Source organism: Chroicocephalus ridibundus, chromosome 9, assembly GCF_963924245.1.
Source record: "Chroicocephalus ridibundus chromosome 9, bChrRid1.1, whole genome shotgun sequence".
Lineage (NCBI taxonomy): Eukaryota > Metazoa > Chordata > Aves > Charadriiformes > Laridae > Chroicocephalus > Chroicocephalus ridibundus.
This window is the reverse complement of record NC_086292.1, coordinates 35749372-35775644: the sequence shown is the minus strand read 5'-3', so window position 1 is coordinate 35775644 and position 26273 is coordinate 35749372. Positions and strand designations below refer to the sequence as shown.

At 35.7% G+C, this 26273-nt stretch overlaps 1 protein-coding gene across 2 annotated transcripts in view; it reads left to right on the top strand.

Moving 5' to 3' along the window:
* UNC13C (unc-13 homolog C) overlaps positions 1-26273 on the top strand; it is a 228370-nt gene that overhangs the window by 89357 nt on the left and 112740 nt on the right. For both annotated transcript variants that reach the window (XM_063345628.1, XM_063345627.1), the window contains 4 exons: positions 4876-4954; positions 13247-13318; positions 18434-18653; positions 23280-23507. In XM_063345628.1, coding sequence (XP_063201698.1) covers positions 4876-4954; positions 13247-13318; positions 18434-18653; positions 23280-23507 — 599 coding nt within the window. The remainder of the gene's footprint in view (positions 1-4875; positions 4955-13246; positions 13319-18433; positions 18654-23279; positions 23508-26273) is intronic.

The following is a 26273-nucleotide window of genomic DNA, read 5'->3' as shown; positions in this document are numbered from 1 at the left end:
TGATCAACTGTAGGGAAAACATTCTTGCTGCTGTCTTAGCTTGTTCTTTCTACAGGCAGTTACAGTATTTCAGGCACAGGTATCATACACGCATTGAGCTCCCATTTGAGTATAGAGAAAAATATCCTAATGGGCAAAAGGTAAGAAATGTCATTTCACCAAAACTGGACAGTTCCAGGAAACGTAGGAATATTTGTACCATTCCTTTTAAATTCTTTGCAGGAATTAGATAAATAATTGATTCTTCTGTGACAAGTTTGTCTGTTACATACCTTATTTTGCCCTTTAACCTACAAATATCTGTTGGACCAACAGGCTTCTGTGCTGTACAGGAAATTTTTACTGTGTCAGTCAGGGCTGTTAGCGTATCTTTTATCCAATGCAGTGAATAGCACAAAAATTATTAATCCGCTGTAAGGCCATTGATATGAAAGCAGCTTGTAGTCGTCTGGTAAACTATACTATGACCTTCTGTTACTCAAAGATGATTACAAAAAAGTAATTTCAAACTTAGCTCCTTTGTTAGTCAACTGCTTACGTTTTTTTAGTGACTGTGACTAATGTCAAAACTAAGTTCGTGTACAGAAGCATTAGCAATTATATCAACAATTTAGAACAGGAATATTATGAAAGAACGTTTTGCACTCCGTTCTAGTTAAAGTATTTTCAACAAGAAGAATACTTAGTACTGTTGTCACATATTTGTTAGTATTGAGGAATTTATTGATCGCTCTCTTTTAGAGATTGCAGGTTAAGCTTTAGTTTTTCAAAATATTGGAAATAATCTCCTTTGCACGTTCGGGGGTTTTTCAGAACCTAGAACAAGGAATACATTCCTCCCATATACTGTTTTTATATCTTTAATTCGGCTTGGTCAATATGGATCAAAATGAAACTTTTCTTAAATCTCCAAAATTACTTTCAACTTTTGCAAAATAAGAACTTGTCTGTGACCCAATAGGTGATTATACAATAAAGTAGAACTTAGGCCTCATCCCTTAGATAATGTGATATACGTTCTGGGGACTATATAAAGGTCACGATTATTTCAAGCTTTTGCTTTGGAAACTAGTACCTTAATAGCAACTCAAATCCCTTAAAACAACATTAATTAAGCCCCTATAACAGGAAATTATTATCTGTATTCAGACTATTACCCACAATACACCCCATAAGTATAGTGCCAATTAATGACGTACAACTTAAGAAGCTTCCTGCAAGAGCTTATTTATTAACAATAACGCACCTCATAACTTGAAGACGTCACAGAGAAAGAACACTCAAATGCATTTTCACTTTACTCAAGTTCTAAAGATCTTGAATTTTTTTTTTCTCTTAAGAAAGCAATGTTTTGAATCAATTCATACCTTTATTCTTCACTCTATTGTGAGTCTGATCTGTGACTCAATCCTGCACAGTGCCAAGAGACTCTCTGCAAAATACTGAGTGCCATTTTGAAGTAAAGGGCTTGAGGAGGCTTGCCGTCTCTTAGGATCAAGAAGTTTAATCCAATACCAGATGTCTGCTTTTTATAGTAACAATATACAACTTAAGGATGAAAGCATCACTTCATTTCTGAAATATGTTATGAATGTAAAATTTGTCTATTATTTTCTTTGCAAGAGAAAGAGTTGAAAATTCATTGTCAAACAGGATTTCCCTAAAGAACACCAATGGTTGAGGAGCTTGCAAGTTCTCCTACTAGGAAATAAAATTTACTCTGCTACCAGATTTACTCCTACCAGCTAGGTGAAACTAGTTGTTGCTTTGCAATATGATAGTGAAATTTGATTTATTTTTTTTTTAACTAGTGGGAAAATGGATAAAATTTATTGAAAAACTGTAACAGTTATAATTTATTTGGGGGTTAAAAAAAAGCATTATATTTTCATCATCTAACTGGCACCTTATGAAAAATAATACAAATTTATTAAGACAGAGGAAAGATCTTTGAAGTCTAAATGGTTGATGGTGTTGGGAGAGCTGGGCATGGAGCTTTTAGAATTTAATATCAGTCCTATTTGAATTTATGAAGGAAGATTCTTGACTCCGGAGGGTTTTTTAAAGTTGAACCCGTCAATTTTGGAGATTGAGTCTTTTGTATATCAGTGTAAATATTAGGAGATCTTTATCAAGGTCTTTCTAAGTATGTTGAACTACAAGATTAAATGAACGTGTAGATGATTCTGAACATTATATTTAATCTTTTAAAATCCACATGAGAAACAATGTTCAGAGCATCTTTGTTTATTTCAAGATAAGAGAAACAGGCTTTGTTCCCTCTATGGGATTTATCTGTGTATCAATGTTTCTACTGTGTAACCTCTAACTTTTTAGGTTTAATATTTGGCAGCGCTGATGAGTGCTTCCTCACAGTGACACAGTCTGCAGGACTGGAGTGTGCAGCAGTATTTTTGACTCATTATTTCTAGTATTGGCTTTAACAGTTAACAGTTCCTTGATGCTAATTCATCTCTTGCATCCAAAGCACAGATTTCAGTGTTATCTGTGCCGCAATACCTATTAGTTTTGCCCCCAAATGTTTGTTTCCACTTTGTGGTTTTGTAAGTTTATTTTTGATTCCATTTTAGGGATTTGTCCCCTGCTATGTCATCCTGCTCTTTGACCTTAAGGGCAGCTTCTCAAATTCCTTTTGCAATTTATTCTACTTGGAGAACTGCCCAGTAAGTAGTCTGTTAGCCCAGATTCGCTCTATTCATTTCATCACTCTTTTATGGTGCAGCTGCGCTCTTGTGTCCCTCATATCTTAGAGAGAGGACATTGGGCAAGAAAGCACGCCCATTCCTGCAGAGCAGAAGCTGGACCTGTCCATAGTAGTGATACTGCCAAAGCTGGTTTCACCAGGACTTCAAACTATGGGAATTATTGAACAGAAGGTGAACAAATACCCCCAACATTATAGGTGCCATTGTGCCATTTTACCTTTTCTCTCCTCTGATTTTAGTACAGTTAAGCTTCACCCAAGCTGAACTTATCAAGTCCCCTATCAAGCATGCTCCAAGAAAGTAAATTTGCTGTTCTGCATCTGTTGAAAGTAAAGCATGGAAATAAATACTGCCAGTCTATTGCTGTGTCCATTTCTTCTAGAAGCCTGTGGAATAATAAGGGGACAAAATAAAACCCCATTTTATTCCAAGTGAGAGGTAAAAATTATTGTAAGCTTTGCCTTACAAACAAAACAAACAAAAAATGCCAACAACAACAAAACAACCAAAAAACACACAAATGAAAAAACCCAAGTGATATAGAGTCTGACTAAAGGCCCATATAGCCCAGCATCCTGCTCCTCCTGATGGTGGCCAAAAGCAGATGCCTAGAAAATTGTCAGAAAAGAGTAAGCATAGCATAAGATTATATTTCCTTAGGATACTCTCCTAGTCCTCTAGTCTTCTACTAGTTTGTAATTCAGAGATTGCTTAAACCAGAGTTGGTGTCCTTTTTTTTTTTTAACACCTATTAATGTATTTCATGTCTCTTAATTCATTTGAAGTTCTGATTTATGAGTTCTGTTGGCTTGCGTTGATTCATCTTGATGATATTAGCAGTGTAGATATCATAGTAGAGGCGTATGCCTTTTCCTCTACAGTCTGGTATATTAGCATAATCCAGCATTGTTTTCAGTTTATATCAATATACCAGGCTGTAAATCATGACAGCTGAGGTCTCTGATTCATAATTCCTTTTGGATTTAGCTTTAGCTGTGGAACTGTAACATCTCTATCCAACAGGAGTCATCAGACAGAGTCTTGGCTTAAATAAATGTGGAATTTGTAAACTCTACTAGTGGTGAGGGGATGTAATCCTCAAGACAGCAGAGGAGTATTTGGGACAAAATATTGACCCTTTGGAAGGAAGTGAAAATTCTGTCCCTAATTTCAGTTAAATCTCTTTTCACCCAATAACTGTGATGTGTGTAAATGAAATGAGGACTTTCAGATGAGAAACTGTTTGCTGTGACATGTACTTTTTTTATACATAGAGAGGTAGAAATACAAGAACAACTGAAAAAGGTATTTGAGACAGTGCCAACAGCAGGAGCATGGAGGGGAAAATGTTGGGTCTTGAAAAATATGGTATCCCAGTTTCTATGATAGTATCAAAGTATCTCTTAATTAGATCTGACAAGGTATATAGCAATCTTCCAACATCCACTGTGGAAAAAATGTAGGAGACTAGTACCTGCAATACCTATTCTGAAGAGTCGGGGATAATGAGGCATATTGTTACCAGATCAGTATGTATTCTTCTAAATCCTATTGGTGTTGTCAGCCTTTTATTCTCTGAAGTGGCTCCAAGCTGTTCTTTGCTGTTGTTTTCAAGTTGTATGTGAGATCTAATATGGGTTTTAAATGTGTGCTTAATGAAAAAGCTTAAACCAGGCAAAGAGAAAGTAATGATGGTCACCATGAAATTATCTTACAATGTGACAAGTTTGGTTTTCCACATTCATGTGGAATCATGTGAGAAGATGTAATTATGTATTTAGTTAGATATTTTACTCTCTATATCAAATTTATGACAACAACAATATCTTGTACAAAGTTGGGCTCCATCTCAACTACCAGATATAAAAGTCCTTTTGGTGGAAAGCTACTGTTATAACTTTTAGAATCATGGTAAAAATTTTTAGGAGGTGTTAAGTAACCTTTCGGCTACTCTTTGCTGTGAATGGATGCCAGGAGAAAAAGTCAGCCACACCAAGAACACTCTCATTAATTTTTCATAAGAATTAGAACACTTACCTTCTTTAGCTGACAACTGCTAATTTTGATTTTAACTGTGAATACAGATATTATAAACAATTCTTAAGGATGAAACTTGTAAGTCTCAGGTTTTTCTTTTCATCTCCAACAGTGCTGGCCGTGGGCTGTATGGAATTGATAGCATGCCAGACCTGCGCAGAAAGAAATCTTTTCCCATTGTTCGAGATGTGGTAAGTAACTTCTGATGCCATGAAACTGTTGATTCATTTGTCAGTTGTCTAGATCTTTCTTGTTAATTACTATTGTGCGTGTGAATGACAGTTTGTCAACAATTGTTTTATGGAAAAAAAAAAGGTATATTGAGAAGAATGGATTGAGGGCAGTAGAAGTCAATGACACAGTTGGTATAGTAGATAAGTCTGAATATCTCATCGACTACTTAGATGTTACTTGTGGAATCAAGTAATGTGCATTTTGTGCAATAATAAACTACTCATTTTTGTGTTGAATTAGCTTATGAAGACAGCTGTTACTGAGTGCTTGGGATACCAATTGACTTGATTTATTATGATACTGAAAGAGGAAAAAAGTTCCTTTTAAAAAAGCAACCTTGTTTCAGTATGAATGTTTTAAAGATTTATGGATACTCTTGATACAAGATGAGGTATGTTATTTTAACAGTCATTGTAGACAATAATAATCTAGGCAAATAAATTTCAGGAAGGTGAAAAGAATGGCAGTTCCTTCGAGATTTATTCTGACTTCCAGTCTAAACAAGATTAAGTAGAACCTCTCTGCACTGAAGAATTTTAAGTGCCATTCACATTTCTCTTTTTCTTTTTCTGAAATACAGAATTCATAATTCACTAAAATGCATATTTATTCTCTGGTGGTGGCGAGCGCCCAAAACCAATTTCTCATTGTAAAGAAAGGGAGTCAGCCAAAGCAAATGATTACTACAGTTGTCTTTAAAAGATCAATCTTTGCCATATTATTGCTCAATGGATTCTCAGCTACTCTGTTCAGTTACTCTAAAGTGATATACTGCACTATCTGAAAGGTCACAAAGAGAAAACGCAGCAACCATTTTAGAGCAGAATTCCTCCTGAAATCAGTGAAAAGTTGCAATTTATGACATAGTAGAGCCTGCGTTCATTGAAACCATCTTTTTGACAGTAGCCACTCCACTGTATTACATGAGTATAATTTACAGACATACTATGATACTTTTTTGTATATTAAATAGCACTTTGCTTTATTCTTAATTGTTGGAACTGTTTGCAGACAGGTATTGCTCAGAACGAGTTAAAACATTAGAATCTTAACTATTCACTTTGAAAAACATAATAATTATCAAAGTGAAACAAAAAATAAAATTCATATTTTGAATGGTGGAATAAAACTTTCATTTTATTATTCTATGATTAGATTATGTCAATGATTAGTATGTAATGATTGCTACTTTGCTGTCCAGACATTGAAGGATAACTCCTCTTGAAGGAATTCTACCTTTAATAAATGCAAAATTACACAGTTTTAAAACTGAAATTTATTCTGGAATTTAATAATTAGGGACTTACAGTATAGCTCTTAACTATATGGTCTTTAACTATATACTTCTTTAAAATAGTAAGTTATATTAAAATTCAGTTCTGTCGCTGTAAACCTAAAATAATTTTACCAACTCTAGAGGAACTTTTTTCAGACTTAGTATGGGTCATCTTCATCTTTGAAAGATTATTTGTATTTGAAGGTACGTGCATTTTAAGCAATCTCCTGTGAGTTCTGAGCTTGTAATAGGTTGATTCCAAAATACCTTCTTTAAATCAGCAGCTTAATTCTCAAGTCCTTGTAAGATCTGATACTTATTTAATGATCTTTTTTATGTTTACTTATATGACAGTTTCAGAAATATAGAAATAATATTGCTAGAAATGAGTGCTAGACTCTTCTGACACTGACTGAAATAGATGTCATTTGATATCTTCTTTTGTTGCAATAAATCTGACATTAATATTCTTTATAATTTCTTTCTTATCTTGGCTGGATTTTTCAGGCTATGGTAAGTGGTTTTATACTGATAAATGTTCTAAAATGTTCATAATAACTCATGAATGTCATAATTTCATTAATGTCACATTTTATGCTGACCTTCTATTGGAAAATAGAAAAGCTATTTCATGACCAAGAATTTAATCCTAAGTGAAGTTGTGCCTTATCTGAATGTCCTGTTCTCTGCATCATATATGCCAAAATTATTACGAAAGATTTGTTAAAAAGTTATCTATGCATTCCAAATATCCTTTCTAATGATACAAGCAGATTGTTTAGGACCCGATCGTGATGCTTCCCCTGTGGAACTGAACAGCCTTAGATACCTAGATAAAGAGGAGTTATAAGTGTTCCCTACTTTTAAATTCTTTTCTATCAATCAATGGAATTCTTTGATCTCTCTTGCAAAAGGTGAATTTCCCAAAGCAAATAAAGACTCTTCTGTACTATAGTCTAGTTTTTTCTAGTAACTAAACTCATGGAAATATTTTCTTTTTCCACCAACTTTGGCACTTGTAAAGGTCCCTCCTTATTTTCCTAGTCCCTTTGTACATCCAGTTTCTCTGCATTAGTTTTCATGGTTTCAGCTTGGTATCAATATAAGGTTTATGAGAGTTATGCACATCTTCCTAAGATGATATCTTTCACTTTCATTTGTTTCCATAAATTCACATTTTGTAAAATCCAGTTTTCAACAGCAGCCTTACTACTTCTCTTTCTCCTAAATCTCTAAGTTTTTTCACTAATGCATTGGGGCTTTTTACTTTCCCTGCTTGTTTTGGATTGAGTCATTAGAAGAGGATAAGGCAGTCAAAATCCATCCACAGGAACAGTTCTCTTTGCTGCAGTCGTAAGTTCCAATGGGTCATTATTAGAGTTCTAGAAGAATGTATCTGCATAGGAGGGAAAGGCAATGAAAGGAGAAGTGATCATTCAAATGAAGTAACAATACAGAAAGCTGTTTGACTAACAATACATAGAGTGTGAGCAGTTCTAGCTCTCTTTAATGTGGAGCTAGAAAAGAGAGTCGAGAGCACTTGCTGATGTAATTGCTGTAAAAAACCCTTTTGCACTACTTTTAAACAAGCATGTTCTCTCTTTTATGCTAGTTAGAGCTTTTATTTGAAGGGGAACTACAACCAGGGAGAGGAATAGCAATAATTACAGTGGAGGTTAGAAGTACTAACTCACAGTGGCCAAATAGGTGTGGTGATCTGCCCAGTTACAGGTAAAGGTAGTGAGTTCTATTTTTCTATCTCACTATGCTTTAGTCTTTGCTTCTGTTAATTTGAGCCATCATGTCAAATGTTATGAAAACTCTAGAAAATTCCTGATTTCACTTGATTTAAAGGTGACTTTATACTGTACAATCACTGTAATCAGGCAAGTTTCTTCTTTTGTTCATTCAAGAATGCATTATTACTTTGATTATAAGAACACAAGAATATTTTGTGAATTCTTGCTGCTGTTGTAAAACAGACTGGTTTGTTTATAATATTGGAGTGAACACACTGGATGAAACAATTGCCCATTTCAACTAAAACAACAATCCACTGATACTTCTTTTTAATGCAAGTGGCTCCACAACAAAAGCATTTATAGAGGATAGAACTTGATTACAGTAGTTTAAACTCTTAAGATTGAGGATGCTTATATAAATTACAGCTGCCACGTTCTCAGTTTTTGTACCATGTCAAGTAATCATTAAATAAAAGCTAACTATCTGGACTATTTTACATTATATCTGCTATTTGCAGTCCTTTTTCTTAACTCCTTTAATCATTAATAGACAAATCGGTTTAAATATTTTAATATTCATACATTAAATAGATAAAACAAAAATAATCAAACAGTGTTTGTATATTTGCAGGGGTTTTTAATTCTACTAACTGGAAATCAAAATAATATGATTCCATTCTTCTATTTCACACCCGTGTGTTCCAGGAATTAAGAATTAGTTGTGGGGAAATTAAGAAATTATTGATGAACTTGTTTGTTTTCATTGTTTTCCATGCTAACCTTAATATCCAGAACAATCTTAGAAGCTAGATGGAGCATGCTGTTGTGTCTGTGCCATGAAAACAAATATGAAGAAAAAGTAAATGGTATTACAGTGGTGTCCAGTAATGATTGTAGAGTTAAGCTGAGTTGCCATTTCCTTTCTAAATCTGTTGTCTGGGCTTAATACTGCAGTTCTGTTGAACATTTCAGGATCAGACATCAACTTTTTAAATAGAAAAATTATGGGAAGGGGGCAGGTAATGTCGGACAATAGCTTGTCTCTTTCCTTTTGAGTGATTTCTTTCTCCTTCCTGTCCCCCTTTCCCCCAAGCAACAGAGTACAAATCTGTCTTTCAAAATAATTAAATCAAGATCTCTGTAATGATAAATTATTTGTAGTTGCTCAGAAAGAAATAATTCTGAAATTGTGCAGCTTTTAAATGCTGAAAGCAGTAATTTTTTATTTTATTTTTTTTTAAGATTCACCTCTAGTGGATAACTCTTACATTGCATTAAAAATATAACAATATTTGTAAAGTGGTAACAAATATTTTGTCTTCAACTTTTTTTTTTTCCTGGTGATAGCAGCCTATGGATTCTTTTAAAGAAAAAAATCATGAAGAAAAAGATGATTAGGAAAACAGAAACCCTCTGTAAAAACACAGGAATGAGTGTCGCATGGCACAGCCAGCATTCATGAACAGCTGCAAAATGGTAGCCTGACTGCTGCTTCCTCCCTGCTACTTTAGCTGCTCAAACCGCGGCTTGCTTGGATTTCATCATGGCAGGTGGCTCTTTTTTCACCCACACAATTTTTCATTTAGCCTCTAATTGTAGCTTGAGTGTAATTCTCTTTTACTTATGCCTAGCACTTTTCAATGTTTTTGCTAGAATGACTTCTAATTATATTAATTTATTTATTTAAGCTACTAAGGCAAATTTTGAGGTAGTACATAAGATAGTGTAGATACAAGTTATTAGGGAGTCTAACGGGACTTGAGAACAAAGGAGACTAAGTTATTTTAAATCCTGTATCAGGGATTTGCAAAAACATTTAAAATTTAAAAAGATGATGTTCTGCTTTATCATCTTCTCTTTTTTTTTTTTTTAATTATAAATTTGTCCTTATGTTCATGATGCAATAGTACCTACATAGAGATCTTTACACTCTGCAGGTCAAATTCTCATATAAGGAAAGACATGAGGTAGTATCTGAACGTCAGTTTGAGAGGGTAAGCAAGTGTAAACTGCTGAACGAGTATTGTGTCCTGTTAAAGGAGAGTAATTAAAAGCTTCAGGTTCCTGTTGCTCACCCTGTTACTTTGATGCTCTGGTGATTTGGACTCCCTTTCTGGAGGCTCCAGATGATTAGCTGCACTTACCTTTCTTCCCTGCTACTATTTAAAAACAGAAGGGCAGTAGCGGAAAGAGTTTTCGTGCTACATTCATAACCTATCACTTTGTTTCCCCATAAATGAGTCTCAGGAGCATTTTTCCCTTCCTCTTTCCAAAACACTCACTTCTCCTTGCTTCTTTCCATCCTTAAGAACAGCCACTGTTCTGGTTTTGTTCAGTGCTTGAAGCTGTTGAATTATCACCAACAACAGTATTTCAGAACAGGAACATCTTATTTATGGTCTTTCTCTTGAAGATGCAGTTTATTCTGACAGTGATACATAAATGGAAATAATCCTTGTGAGTTTTTTTCACTAAAATCCCTGTAAATTTAATCCATAATGTCTGTTAACTTTACTAGCTTATCTCAAATCCCTCTAGATATCACTTTCTTCTATTATCCTTCCAACATGATAAACACTTAATTAAGAACAGCCTAATTATCTGTTTCCTATTAGGCTTTGTTTTCTTATATAGGACGCTGTACTGTGATTTAGGCACAGTTATGATTAAGGAGCAAAATGGTTAAGCTACATGATTCCAGGAGTAGCCCTTGGGAGAACTGGGCCTCATAGTCACATGACAGGGTCAAAATTGCTTCCCTACTTTTCTTTTTCACACAGGAAATAGTATCTCTTTATTGACTTATACTGATAGCATGAAACTGCAGTTCTCCTGTTGGCTCATGTACTTCGACTGATATATTGCTGGAGGACAGAACACAGTATCATTCCCTACCCTATATTTGAGGTTAATGTTATTATGCCCTTTGTATTCCTGCTCTGACAAACCGTCCATATTGCTCTATAGCCTGAAATGGCTAGGATTGTGTATTTTAGACATAAAAGGATTAAATCACTTTCTAAGTATAAGGGAGATGAAGATTAGAGGTCAAAACTATAAAGCTAACATAATGCAGGCTAGTAAATGTAAATACCTACTTTCCAAGACTTCGAGAAGAAATGTATGCTTCAAGAGGGATCAGAAGATGGGTGCTTTTAAAATGAATCTTTTTAAACCTAAAACTCTACTGATTATGAATTTTTTTTCCTTTCTTCTTAATGTTCCAGACACATTTTTGCTTGCCATTTCTCACTCTGATGTGTGAGTCCTGTAGCGTTAGGTTTTGTCATAAAAAGTTTGAAAAAGCAAAGCCTGGGCTCTGTTTAATCTTTCTTGTCACTTTGCCAATCTCGCTGGCAAACACCAATGGAGGAATTTGCCATATTCACAAAAATAGAAGGAAAAGATGGTCACAGAATAGCAAAAAGAATTATTTACTTTTATTAATAACAGAGTGGGAAAACTGATAGCAAATTAATGGCATGGGCTTAGTAAACTGCTGAGAGTTTAAAAGAAAGAAAAATAAAAAGGGGGGGTTTCTTTGCATCCCATATTAACTGTAATAGGACAGTGAGGAATCAGATCAAACACTTCTGTGCCAAGGATGACTTCTTACCCTATAATTGGTTTTACAAGATTAATAACTTTGTGTCTATCTGCAAGTTTAATTATTATCAAGGGAAACTTATTGAAAATTGAATGGGTATGTTCTTAGGGAAAAGTAAACATTTTAAATTAACAGTCTTAATATCTCTACATTTAAAAAAAAATCCATTTAAATTATGTCAGTGTTTTAAATTACAAAATGTGAAGAAATTGTAATTGTCTCTCCATCCAAAGATTAATGACGCAGTTCCTCTACTGATGTAAGCCCAAATTGCTTCTGACTCAATACATATTTCACAAAAATAAGAACGTCACGAGCAAAATATCATTGAAACTTTTGCTGTAATAGCTCTATAATGGTGGACTACAGAAGATCCAGTTCACAGTAAGGTGAAAATCTGTATCCTCACAACACAGGCAACATCAGACTTCTGTTTAGTGGGTGGTATAATTGATCATCCTCACACTGCTAGACTACGGGGACAGCAATGTGTGACAAAGCAGATGCCGGATTACGGAAGAACACAGATAAAGCAGAAGTATTCAGGCACAGTTGGAAAGATTTGGAATAGGGAGAAGGATGCATGAGCCCAGTTTTGCAGGCAAAATACAGTAAAATCGCAGTGTTATGTTTTGGTTAATATTTTGTACAGTGGAATAAATCGTATCTGTTTCTATCAGGCCAAAAGGACTACTAGTAGTAGAAGTGATATTCAGAGTTGAAATATTATTTGGAAAACACACAGAACTCATTTCCCCAGGGTCTTTTTTCTTCTGATTATTATACTCTCTAATTCTCAAGGACCCATTAAAATTACAGGGATATTGCAGTAAGGAAGATAAAATTTCCTTTATTAAAAAGACTTTATTTTGTGTGCCTTTGTATGTACTATACTAGAGCAAATGAGATTATCTCTACAACCAAGGACATGGTTTTCATAACTGGGAGGTGTTCATAGACCCTTAACATCATGTAGGCAAAAGAGGACAGATTGAGACAGAGTTCCAGCCTTTTTTCTCCCTCCAAGAACCAGAGTATTTTTCCATATAGCTATTCATAGTATTGAATGAATATTGTCTTTAAGGAAAAAAGTACTTTTAGGTTTCCCAAGGACTTTTTATTTAAGACAAGTAGCATTTTATATATATACACACAGTTTAAAAATGCCCAGTGAGTTACGAAAAATTATCCATACTGACAACTTGAACCGTAAGACTATTGCAAAATGGTCTCCCATGTTGCTGCAGGCACAGACAGCTTCCAAATTAGGGCAGGATGCCTATCCTTGTACCACATTAATTTGGTTGGCAAAGCGGAAAAATAGTGACAGCCTGTGGTTTAAAAAAAACTTGAGTCATAAACCTCTGAATAACAGGTTTTATATTAGAAATGGCAGCTCAGCTAGGCACTGATGAAAGAAACAGTAATGATGATGGAAAGTGTGCTTACATTATGTACTGAAACCTTAAAAGTTGTGTGCTGCAAACATTAATTAAAAGTTTTTGTAACTCCTACAGTTTTGCTTAAATCTAACAGTATAATCAAGTACTACTTGCCTTCCATTAGATTCAACAATTTGGGTTACTAGTATAATCTTTAACGGTTTTGCATTTACATTTAACAGACACTTGCAGCTCGAAAATCTGGTATTTCCATGGCCATGCTCATCCGGACCTCCATAAACAATGATGATATGGTAAGTGTTTTCAGTGACAGGTTTAAGTCATTTAAATAACAGGTAAAATTTTGTTCAAAGCTCTTGAGAAATTTTTTTAGCCTTAGACACTCCAAACTGGATAAAACTGAGTGTATAAGCATTCTGTTTATTGTGTAGGAACTTTCAGGGATCTTGAGCAGAATTTGCTGCCTGATCCACAGTGACAAGACCAGGTTTGCTTCTGATGACTCACATCCATGACAGTCAGAAGAGACTAAGCAAGAAACCTTTGTTTTACAAAATAGTTACTCGGGGAAATCTTTGTTTTTTAAATTGTCCAGCTGCACCATGCTTTACCTGCAGTCTTTCAGTATCTGCCTCTCTTCATCGCACCGTGAGTACAATTAGAATGGCAGGACTCTGCAAGAAGGTTTCTGTGTGATTGTTATTATTTTTCCCAGTCCTTATAGGTGGCTGGGACATTATTTGATTTTGTAAATGTAACTCTTGCTAATGACACATGTGATTCCAGATCAAGAAATATTCAATTGGTACAAGAAGTGACTGGGAAAATGTTTTGAAAAAATCATATTCTCATAGCTAGTAACGCCTGTGTGTTGTTTTTTTCCATTATTGACTTCACTTATGTTTTGCAAATGAAATTTCTTTTAAGCAAAAACACAACAGGTGCCATTGTCTTCAGGAATACTTGAAGTGTGATGCAAGCAGAATTATGTGGCTGAACTAGGCAAAAGCAACAGTTTAAAGGAATAAAGGCCCCTTTTGTGTTCCGTAAATTACTAGTGCAAACATTGCCTTCTAGAATATATTCTACAGTGGAAAAAAAAAAATAATGAAGTGATGATTTTTTCTTATGATGTTGTTAAGCTCCATAGTGGAAGAATGGAAGAGAAGAATATATTGACAGATATTGTGGGAACTGAAACCCATAGCACAAGTATACATACATCCATTGCTCTTCTCTGATTTATTGTGAACTTTCTATGCTTATACGGTAATCATGAAGGAACAAATTGGTTGTGTTCAGGGATGGATTTATGAGGTAGGAAACAGCTGGTATTTGAAATGATCTTTCAGTAGAAGCAGTAGTTATTGTTCTCCTGTCTACTATCTCAAAATAGCAACAAGGGTTGATAGATGAACAACTATGGAATGTTAAAACGAAGTTAAAGGCTGAAGGAAAATTATAATAAGCAAACTTATGCCATGTAATTGGTGCAAAATAAAGACTTTTTCCATCTATGTTATAGCTGCTACAAAAATATCTAAGTTCAGTAAAAGATCCTGAGATACTCCATATGCTTTACTAATAGATGTCTGCTAAACAAACAAACAAAATCATTTATAAGCATTACTGCCTTTTATGATAATAAATACACGCTCAGCTATTAGTTTAAATTTCTCCCCTCATGCCAAAACTACCAGGCTGTGACTTCGGAGGGCTAAAGGTGCAAGTTTTGGAGATAATATTAATTGCCAACAAATGCAGGACAAGAAAGAATAATTTAGACTGCACTTACAGATTCTGACTTAAGTGGTACTGTTCAGGAGGAAAAAAGAAGGCAGCAAATGCTAGTGGACAGATCAATGCAAGCACTTCTCCAATGCTTGCTGTCAATCAGGAGAAACTAATGAACTACGTCTTGGGAGAAATGGAAGGGGGAAAAAACAAGTTGAATGTATTTTTATGCCATTATACTCTTTGGCCTCCATTTGAACCAGACCATATGAAAATTTCTGTTCCAGAAATAGGTATTTCTTAAGAAATCTTTAAATAAAAACATAAGTCCAAAGGCAAACAGCAAATATTATATATATATATATATATATATATATATATATATATATATATAAAAAAAATACCTTGTTTGATGAGAAAATGTGAAAGGAGGTGAATAAGGGAAGCCTGTCTTATGCCAGCCCTCACTAAACATACTAATGGGAAGTGGGTAGTCTTTCGAGGACAAACGTAATGGTACAGCCAAACCACTTGCAAGATATTTAAAACAAGTGAAAGGTAATACTTTACTTGGTCCATAAGTAGCCAGCAGAATTTAATGCCCTAAGGCATCATCAAAACTGAGTAGGCCAAGGTTTGAAAACAAAAAGAACAGATATTTTGAGCCATAAAAGAACTCTCCAGATAGTCTGCACAGAATCAGATGAAGATGTGCAGTCACAAATGAGAGTTAAGGAAGAAAATCCCCTTTGGGCAAGTTATTCCTCTGATTTTTGGTTTTCTCGTTTTTACTCTCCCTCAACTTTTTCCAGAGGGAATATTAGTGACTGATGGGAGCAGGTTATTTGGCTGATTAGATTCAGAATGGTAATTCTTTGAACTAATGCCTTTTATTAAATATCACTTACTCCAAAAATTAAAAACTGACTCACAGTTAAATGCTGTGAGCTTTGCCACCTGCCATTGCTATCCTTCTGGTATAACACATTCATGACACAGTGAGTTTGTATGTTCCCAGGCACTGATCCAAAGACATTTAAAGCAGCGTCAAAGTATTAACTTCAGTGACACTTAAATGTATGCTTTCAGCTGAGCATTCATTTAATTGCTTTGCTGAACAAAGAGACAGAGATGCAAGTTCGTGAAAATAATGCACCGATGACATGGAAAAAGTATCTCAAGTAGTATATGACAGAAATAAACTTCACTTCAGAGGATAAGCAGATAACTAAATAATCCTCCTATATATTAACAGTGCTAAATGTTGCCATGCGCACAGCTCAGTGACTGCATATAATAGTTACATGCAAACAGAAAAGCATATAAGGAATGAAAGCCTCTAGACAGTAAGATAAATAAAGTTCTCCTTTACCATTGTAGTTTACTTTATTAATGACAGGGGAAAGATCGTGTTCAGCAGCAAAACCAATCTACAAATTGTATCTTTCAGCTGAAAACTTCATTTACCCTCAGATGTTTATTTCAAGGCCTGTTGAGCTGTGCCATTTCATTACTTACTGTCATTTCAGAAATAGATAAAAGTCACTGACAAAATCCTAAAATTATTTATTCTGTGAAAAAACAGTGAAGTTGGATAGGGCGAATGGGCAGGATTTATACTGATCCTGCTAGGGTTCAGGAGTGCAAGAGCATAATCTGCAAAGGAATCCTCAAAGACCTGGTGGTTTCCAAGAAACATGATTTCTCAATAAGCTGCATAAATTCACTTTACGTTGCTTTTGAAGTTTTCTTTCTGATACCTGTTGCTGGTAAGCTTTGACATGGGAGGCAGAGGGTGGAGAAACGCACAAAGATGAAGTTTGCCGTGACAGGAGGCCCTGAATAACCCAGTCCCTCTTAGGGTCTGCCAAATCAAACTAGTGCAGACCTTTGCTTGCTTTCAGGGGAGTTACTAGATGGTTAATTGTCCAGGATAGGCTAAGAAAGCACCCTGGAGAGCAATTCAATATTTGTTTTAGTTATTCCTGCTATATCAGCTTCTTTTCTTAGTTCAGTTCTACAGTGTTCTCAGAGGTGCTGGGATCAAATGTCCATGAAATGTCTGACCGCATTTGTTTGGCCAGTCTTCACAGGGTAGGTGTTGTTTTTAGCGTGCGACTATGAACTTCAATAAGAACTGTTGCATCCTAAGCAACTTAACATTTGTGTTTGTTATTTGTAGTGCTTGAATCTATGAATCAGTAAATTTATGGCTACGTGTTAATGGTTTTCCTGTGGTCGCAAAAGTCCTTCAATTGATGGCTCTGTGCAACATTATGCAGATATGCAGAAAAAAAAAATTATTTTTATCAGACAAATTATTAGCAGATTATCTCACATGTTTGAGTGGAGACGTAGACACATAAAACCAAGAGAGGCTAATATCTTGCATTTGGCATACACTTACCACAGCTGAATATTAAAATTATGGGAATGTTAACGAATGCTTAGCTAAATAAGTTAGCCTTGCTTTCTGTATTATCAGAACTGTGGCAGTGATGTTAAAGCTCATATGGACAAACCACACAAATTCCAAAATATTGTTCCCCAGTTTGCTACAGCTACACAGCCAGCACCACAGCTGCCTCGAATGATAGACACACAAGAAGAAGAGATGGTGGGATGGACAGACTTTCAGAAATATCCCACTTTCCAGTGAGCTACCTCTTTTAGTACAGTTTCTTGTTTCTAAAAGAAACAACTTATTTATAAGGGAACAGGCCTAGAACTTCTGATACATTCATGGCAGCCATTTGTACATTTAGTGGAGGAAAATAAAAGGTCTTTTTTTGGGGGGGGGGGGATTTTGCTGAGCACTGCCTGCAGGTTGCTGAGTTTTTCTTATTCCCAACAAATCAACTGGACTTAGAATATCTGGGTCCCTGAAAACAAAGCTTGAATAAAAAACCCTAAACCATTGTGGCCATATAAGCCTATGTTTTATGTAGAAAATTTCAAGGACTACTTTGTTTCTACTTTGTTGTCACCTTATTAAGCACTAAGGAGCTGAGATTCAGGTTATTTGCCGTACTAATCAGTGAATAGCTGATAATTGTTCTCCTGCTAAAACTGGTCATGGGTCCTAAGCCAAAACAGTCCAAGAAACGAGTGTGGATTTTTGAGAGTATGGGTCATTCTTGTTTGTAGGCAAAAAACATTTTGGTGCTTAAAAAGGAAGTAGTGAGTATGCTATTATAGCAACATAGACAAAATGGGACCATAAAATTGACCGCTTTTATTTGATGAGCAGGATAGCACTGTATGTAACCATAGTACCTTTTGTGCACTGTGCCTAAGTTCCTGTAGGAAATATTTAAACACTCAGAAGTAATGTGTTAGGTAGTTACTTAAAATGCATCAGTGAATGTAACGCTAATGAATTTTTTAATTTGTCTCAAAATATAAAAAATATATAGAACTCTGTTAATTGACTGACCTGATTCCAACTTAACTCTCCTGTTTCTGTGATCAGTCAAAATGGTGATCTAGGGTTCTTTTGTCTTCAAAGTGAAAGGCAAAATGAGTAAATCAGTATTTTGCGAATTAGTTCATACTTCTATGTATATTCTAATATTTTGTAACATTGTAAGAGTAATGACACTTTAGCTCCAGTTCACCTGTATTAAACAGTACTTTAACTGAAGTCTTGATTGGTTTTCTTTCTTACCTAACAGAAAATACATGTCTTCAAGAAGACATTGCAGGCTTTGATCTATCCAATATCATCAACTACACCTCATAACTTTGAAGTTTGGACAGCTACAACTCCTACATACTGCTATGAATGTGAAGGTCTACTTTGGGGCATAGCCAGACAAGGGATGAGATGCACAGAATGTGGTGTCAAATGCCATGAGAAGTGCCAAGACCTTCTAAATGCTGACTGTTTGCAGAGTGAGTATGTCCTGACAGCTAAAGCTTTGCAGTATTTCACACCTTTTGGTTTTGTGTGTACGCTCAGATATTTCCTGAAATGAAGGGCCAGACCATCAGAAATCAGTAAAGGCATGTTGATGTTCATTGGCTGAGGAGCTAGCCAGAAACTTTATGAAATACCTACTGCTAATTTTGCTTTTGTCCTTGGCACTTGCTGAATGTTGCTGGTCAGTTACAAAATAATGTTTGGTAACATCAGTATATTATTTACTTCCCACTGCCTATGGCAACACCTAGAGCAATTTGTTATATGATGTAAACCCTTTTTGTTTTATTTAACTCAGAACACAAGAAATGTCAAAGCAAAAATTAAAAAAAAAATATTCCTCATGCTTATTGTAGTCATATTAATATACTGTAGAACAGACAAGAATATGAAACAGTAAATAGGATCTTGTCCATTCAAAATACCAAACCATGTATGTGTAAGGGAAAAAAAGTAGTCAGCAAGTCCTTTGGGACCAGAAGTAAGGTGAAACAACTCTTTTCTTTATTTTTTCATCAGCCAAATTGATTCCAGCCACCATGCATTCTATTCCAAAAATATCTGAGGTGCATTTAAACCATACTTAAATTACAACACAATTACTACACAAGATTCTAAACAATAGAAAGTCAAGACCTGCAAACTTTCTGATATTCTGATTTTGGAATGGAAGGGGCTTTTACAACTCTGGAGGTACTCCACATTGTTCACTGTTGATATGTTCCTGAGCTTTTACCTAGCTTCTACATGTAGGAAAAGTACATAGATATTCCACTCAGGTGGTCTTTCTTCCTGCTGTGTTCTCTATGTGAGGAGCTGTCACAAGGGATGGATTCTGAAGATTCGTATTGTTCAGGAACTAATCACAATTTCCCAGAGCAGCTGACCCTGTGGAGCATTAATCAATGACAAATTTCTAAATCAAACTGCTTAACTGTGCTTAATTGTGATTCTACACTGTGGTTAAAACCGGGCTGTGCTTGACAGCTAAGCTTTTGACATAGTTTCGCAAGTGAGAAAAGAATATTTACCTTGAAAATCAAGTGTTGTAAAAGTATGTTGTGCAGCATTAATATGATTGGTGGTGGTGAATTTTCATAAGTGTATAAAGTAATGAAGATACTTGTAAGTAGCTTCTTCAATAAGTGCAAATAACTTCTGTTACCTGGACAGTAACAAAAGAAGGTATGCTTTCATAATGTCAGTTCCTGTTCACTCTCATTGACTAATTGTCCTATTTCACTCTAGGTACATTTTAACAATAGCTAAAAATAATTAATTGCACATCAGCCCATTGATCTCTCTGGTTTAGGTAGTCATTTGACACCGTAGTTCTGCTGGGAATCACTTGGCTTTTATTACCTAGACTTAAAGGCTTAAAAATGAGTTAAAAGAATGATGAGCTTGTACTTCTGCTGCCAACAGGATATGTGCAAGTCACCAACTAACTTCTCATTAAGTTGACGGAGGAAGTAGGAAGTAGAAATGGCTTTCCTAAATTTAATTTCTCCCTTTATGCACATCTTGTTTAGCACTATTTATGTACAGGAGTAAGAAAACATGGAGGAGGGGCACTGAATTGATTCTGATGTTCTCAAAAAGGAATGTTGTAGGCCCTTGTAGGAGGGCCTCAAAACAAATCTGTATGGATCACAGCGGATCTAATTGAAGCTTACTGTCTGCACATTCTTCAAGGACTTGGGCTACTGCTGGATTTGGAGCTACTTTGCCAGGACTCTGATCTGCTGCTCCCTGAAAATACTGATTGTATTCTGTGGCAAAGAGATAACTATCAAGTGTTCTATACAGTGTTGTGGGAATTCCCCTATTATATACATAATGGTCTAGAAATAAAGCAGAGCTGAAACTGAAACTTTATCCATCAGAAGGGGACTTTTACTGAGGATTTAACAGACTAGCCTGTCCTGTTCTGATGCATTGTTTCAGAAATATTTTATTTAAGAAAATCAAGATCGATTGACACCATGAGTGACGCACATACAAGACATCTTGATTTAAGAGTAGTGTCATGAAGCAAAGATCAACTGGTTATGAGCAAAGTAACCATGCCTTTCTGTTTGAAGGAACCTTTCTATTGCTGTTAGTTGGGTTCTTCTTAACTCACCAAACATCTGTGAAAACCCTCCTCTATTCCACCAACCTAGTTACTGGATGCCATTCAGTCCCTTTTTGAATTACATTTGAAGGAGTTGGGAGGGGTTTTTTTGTATTGGAAGTTTGATAGGGTGTTTATTTCTGGTTCATGGATTGTCTGTCCTGTAGTGCACTCTACTAATTACAGCACAACAAAGATCAGTAGTGCATTCTAAAGGAACCTCCCATCCAATCACCCCTGATTTTAAGAATATTTAGATATGATATTTAGGATTTTTATTCATTTTTATCAGAGAAAACAGCAGTTAAGTCTTTGTGTTCTCATTTGTGCAGAAGGCTGCAGAGTAAAAAATGAAAACTTCCAGAGATGCCTGTGGAAGCTAACATATATGAAGTATAGCATTTTAATCTATTTCTGCTGTTTGAGAGAGTCACAGTTCAAAGAGGAATTGCTACTTAAAGCTATTTCTGCTCAGTTATAAAAGCATTGCAAGAAAAGCACGATCCAAGATTGTGTCCCTGACAATACCAGGATTATGAGTTTCTTGCAATCCTCATCTATTCCATGATTTCTCATAATAGAGAAAGGTTAGAGATTGTTCTTTCTGATGCTTCTTAAAAGTGGTGAAATCTCTTGTCACTGTACACGCTGGAAAACAACATTCAAGCCAGCTAGGCTCAAGTGTAATACCTTTGTATTTCTGTTTGTATGACCTCCAGTTTGGTCGCAGTTCACTTCCTTCTGAGCAACCACACAGGAACTGATTCCAAGTTTGTTGCCATGGAGGGCCTGAGCTGTTATTACCACTCAAAATCTGTAATCCTTCCCCTGTGTGGTGAAACCCCTTCACATGATATTTACATGCTGACCAGTGAAACCCCTTCACATGATATTTACATGCTGACCACGCTTCTTCCTGTTACACCCTTCCCACTGTCAAGGAAATAAGCTGCTGCTAACTTTCTAAGAGCTGAGCTGCTTTTCAGGTTGCCACAACCATGCAGGTGGCATGAGAGATGTATCCATCCCTGTAATAGTTGAATCTTGGCTAAAACTGAAAAGCTACAAAAGACACGCAAAGTAAAATTATCCTTTTTATCTTCCTTTTCACTTCTGTGAAGAAAAACTCAGCCCAGAGGTTCTCTGGCCCATATCACCAGCCCCCCCAAAAAAACATAACAAAGAGTTCAGAGCACCATATTGCCTTTGAAGAATTTTTATAAATATATAAATAATAAGGTTGAGAGAGAGCCTGCAAAAAATAAATAGGATTGGCTGTGGAGTAAACAATTTGGAAACATTAAACAACTGAGTCTTGAAAGAATGAACCTCTAGAGGGCAAACAGCAGATAAAACATTATTTAATACACTTAAGGGATCCCAATCTTCCCAATAGTACACAAATCTTTTTGAGCATCCTGCCATATTTTTTGTAACAGATTAATTGTTCAAGGAGTTTGAATATTATGCTACTTTGAAAATGAGGTTCGTGTACTTTGTTTCATTTATGTTAAAAATATTTAATGTTCCATTGAAAAAATTAATTGACCAGTATAGTTGGTTAAATCTCAATTTCTAAGAAAGTTGATGATAACAGTATCTTAAAATGAAATTAATGTGGTTCACTGTGGTTTATTTTTATCACAGTCATCTTTTTGGCCATCTCATAATCACTAGGACGTATGGGCTCCAAGCTTCTGTGATTTTTTTTTTTTTTTATGTGTAATGATTGCTAATGTAGATTGTAGAAATGAATTAACATCTCAAGCTCTTTAAGGTCAATATATAAGCTTGTTCTAAATTAGGTTTAAGAAAAATCAGTAGTACATTCATTAGACCTCTCATCTTCAACAAGATACCACTTTCTACTAATAGGTACAATATTAAATCAGAATTGATTTCAATCACGTCGAGTTTCTATCAGTCCCTAGAGTGAAAGGGGCTTGTTAACTCCCTGTGCAACATAAGTTACAATATTGTCTTAATTAGTCTGATCAATACTGCATGAAAAGAGCTGTTGATAGACTGTCAGCAATAGAGGATGTAAAAATAGCTGCAATAAATAATTTAGTATAAATAGAAGGCTATGCTGATTTTTCAGTAAAACTTAAAGGAAGTTGCATTTTAATGCATATTCCAATTTTATCTGTACCATCTCAAAAATCATCAAGGTTTTCAACATGAATACATTATTGCCATTCAGATTGTGTCCATGGTTTATCATTTGGTTATGATGTTGTATCTGCACATTTGAAGGAAGGGAAGAAAATAAGAGAAAATGAAAAATGTTGCATTTCCTGCATCTTGCAAGAACCACCTGTCAGGCTTTCCAGGCAGCTCAGCAATCATTGATATTATCCAGATGAAGCACATATCTCCTTTGAGTACTGCAGTACCAAGAATTAGCTGGAGACTCTAGAGGAGAAAAAGAACTAAGAAAGCAACTTTTTAATAAAAGTATTGACCTTTTCTGTCATTTCAGGAGCGGCTGAGAAAAGTTCCAAACATGGTGCAGAAGATAAAACACAGAATATTATTAGTGCCATGAAGGAAAGAATGAAGATTAGAGAGAAAAATAGACCAGAGGTGTTTGAAGTGATCCAGGAAATGTTTAATATTTCCAAAGAAGATTTTGTACAATATACAAAAGCAGCGAAACAAAGTGTTTTGGATGGAACATCCAAATGGTCAGCAAAAATAACCATCACAGGTAAATTTTCTTCTGAACTGTTTGCTCTAAGAGCTTTTTCTTTCCTAGTCCCCTGGTTAGGGAATAAGATTTATTATAATTAGAGGTGGAACTGTGTGTTCAATTGCATACTTGATGCATCTGTAAACGGTTGAATTTATAGCAAGCTAACTGGAAGAGTTTTAAGTTACAGCTGTTGGCAAAACTGCTTTATATTCCACTGTTCTAGGAAGGAAGATAAGTAAATGTTGTGTCTCCTCTACCTCCTACCAATATTTCCTGTGCTAGTGCTGAACTTTTTGCCACCAATTGCAAGAGTTAAAGTTCACAAATGTGTTTATGGGTTTTAATGACTGTAATGCTAAGAACAGTGCAGCTTGCAATTCTAGACCCCATTGGTTTGAAACTCATCATCCATTCTTGTTCCTTGACTAAGGATGCGTTCCGGTTTAGTGATGCTGAGCCAGGGAAACCTGTGCACCCAGAACATACTCAAGATTGCTTCCAACTGCATTAGGCTGGTTGCTGATAAAGATTTCCAGGTCTTCTGACTTTGACATTTAAGTTTTTGAGTTAAAACCTTAGCACAGAAAACCTAAATAAAAGTTCGGCTGACTACGCAGGTCAACCTGACTTTATGCGACACTGGATAAGAGACAAATAGAGATTACACGAAAAGACCAAAGAATTGAAAGGAAGCGATGTGAAACATTAAAGGACTCTGGCTAGATTTCACATCTAAATTAGCCTCAATTTCTTTTTAATGTCATGAAAAAACATAAGTCCTCTTCTGATACTAAAAGTAAATTAAATATTCTCTTTTTCTCCAGGATTTGCATTATTCCTGTTAGGGGGGATAAGGAGATAAGCTGTAGGAATTTATTTTTATCTTTTAGTAGTCAGTTTTTATAAAAATGAGTGAAAAAACAAAGTTACATTTTTAAAATAAATGATAGTGTATACTTAAGTAACACACACACTTTTCTCACTACTTAAGAGCAGTTAAGTCTGTCCTGGGTGTTTGATGTTTCATACCTGTACATATGGTAATTTTCCAAATGTATTTCACAAGATATTTTCCATATATCCTCTGTAAGATCAAACACATGCATGCTGTTAAAAAAATACAGGACTGTCCTTTACTACCCTTTTCTTTATGAAACAAGTGACTCGGATACCCTGAGCAGATAGATGGCATTATTTTAGCAAGTTACTCAGTAAATGTACAAATGTTTTCAGACTCTCTATCTGCTGGGTGAACATCACTTTACTAGTGTTGGTACAAAGCTCACTTATATTGCTGAATGGGTTGGTTCATCTCTTTTATAAGTAAAATTCATACTGACTTGAGTTTTGCAGAATCATGACCTAATAAATGAATCATAGAATAATTTAGGAAGTGATGTTGGAAGGGATTTCTGCAGTATATTCAAACCTTCTACTAAAAGCAGCACTAACTTCAAAGTTCGATTAGCTTGCTCAGGGCTTTGTCCAGACTAGATTTGAAACTCTCCAAGGATGGAGATTCCACATTCTCTCTGGCAAACCTGTCCTGCTTACTGAACAAGCTGTTTCAGTTATTAACCACTCACATTGTAAAACTGTTTTCCTTATATCCATCTGGGATTTCTCTTGCTGCCGCTTGTAGCTGTTACATCTTATTATTTCACTGTGTGCCTTTGAGAAAATTCCAGCTTAACAGCGTCATAGGAGGTTTGGGTTGGAAGGCACCTTTAAAGGTCATCTAGTCCAATGCCCCTGCATTGAGCAGGGACATCCTCAACTAGACAGGTTGTCCAGGAGCTCATAGTCTCTGTGACATGCTCTTTAGGTAGTTGAGGACTGCAGCTCGACCTCCTCTTAGCCTTCCTCTTCTCCCAGGGTAAGCAAACCCAACACCCTTAGCCCTTTCTCATATGTCCTGTGCCCCAATCCCCCAGCCAAATTGGCAACCCTCCCTTGGACTTTCTCCAGTTTGTCAATCTCTTTTACTGGGGAGCTTCAAAGTGCAGAAACAATATTTCATCTCGCAGGTGTCAAATAGATGCAAGTAAACACTTCTTTCGGTTTGCTGACTATACCCTGAAGAGAGAATGCAAGAATTCTCTTCATGAGACAATTTCCCATGCCAAGTGAAGAAACTTAGAGGCAAACCTAAGCTAATTGTTGGATCTTAAAGAAAGATGGGAAAAGAATCCAGACTCCCTGACGAGCAAAATATTAATCGGGAATGGTAGTAGTCCTTCCCTGCAGGTATTTGAGATGTGTACTTCCACGTAAACAGCTTGGTATATGTTGTGTCCCGAGCTATAGAAGACGGCTGATTTGCTTCCTTGACTAGCATCATGTTCTACCCATCATTTAAAAAAAAATAAAAATACAAAAATCAGAGTTTTGCTCTGCATTTACCCTTTACCTCAAACTTCCTAAGCCAGATTGCGAGGCATTTGCTGCAGTCAAACTTGATGGGTACTGTGAAGTCTTCTGTACGGTCCTTCCAATACTTACTAATGAGATTGGAGTGACCATGAATATCCTCTGTACTGCACAGAGATTTGCTGGTTATCATGTTGCAAGGTGTTAAAAGAGTTGTCAGACTTAAAGATGAGTAACACATTTTTGTCTTACAAAAACACAAGTGTTTCAAATTTGATGACTTTTTCTGTAATGACAAGTGGCTCTCAGTAGTACGCTACCTTGCAGATATTTTTTAAAAAATAAACACATTCAAAGTGTCCTTTCAAGGTGAAGGTGACATTGTAACAATAAGTGAGAAGGAAACTGCAT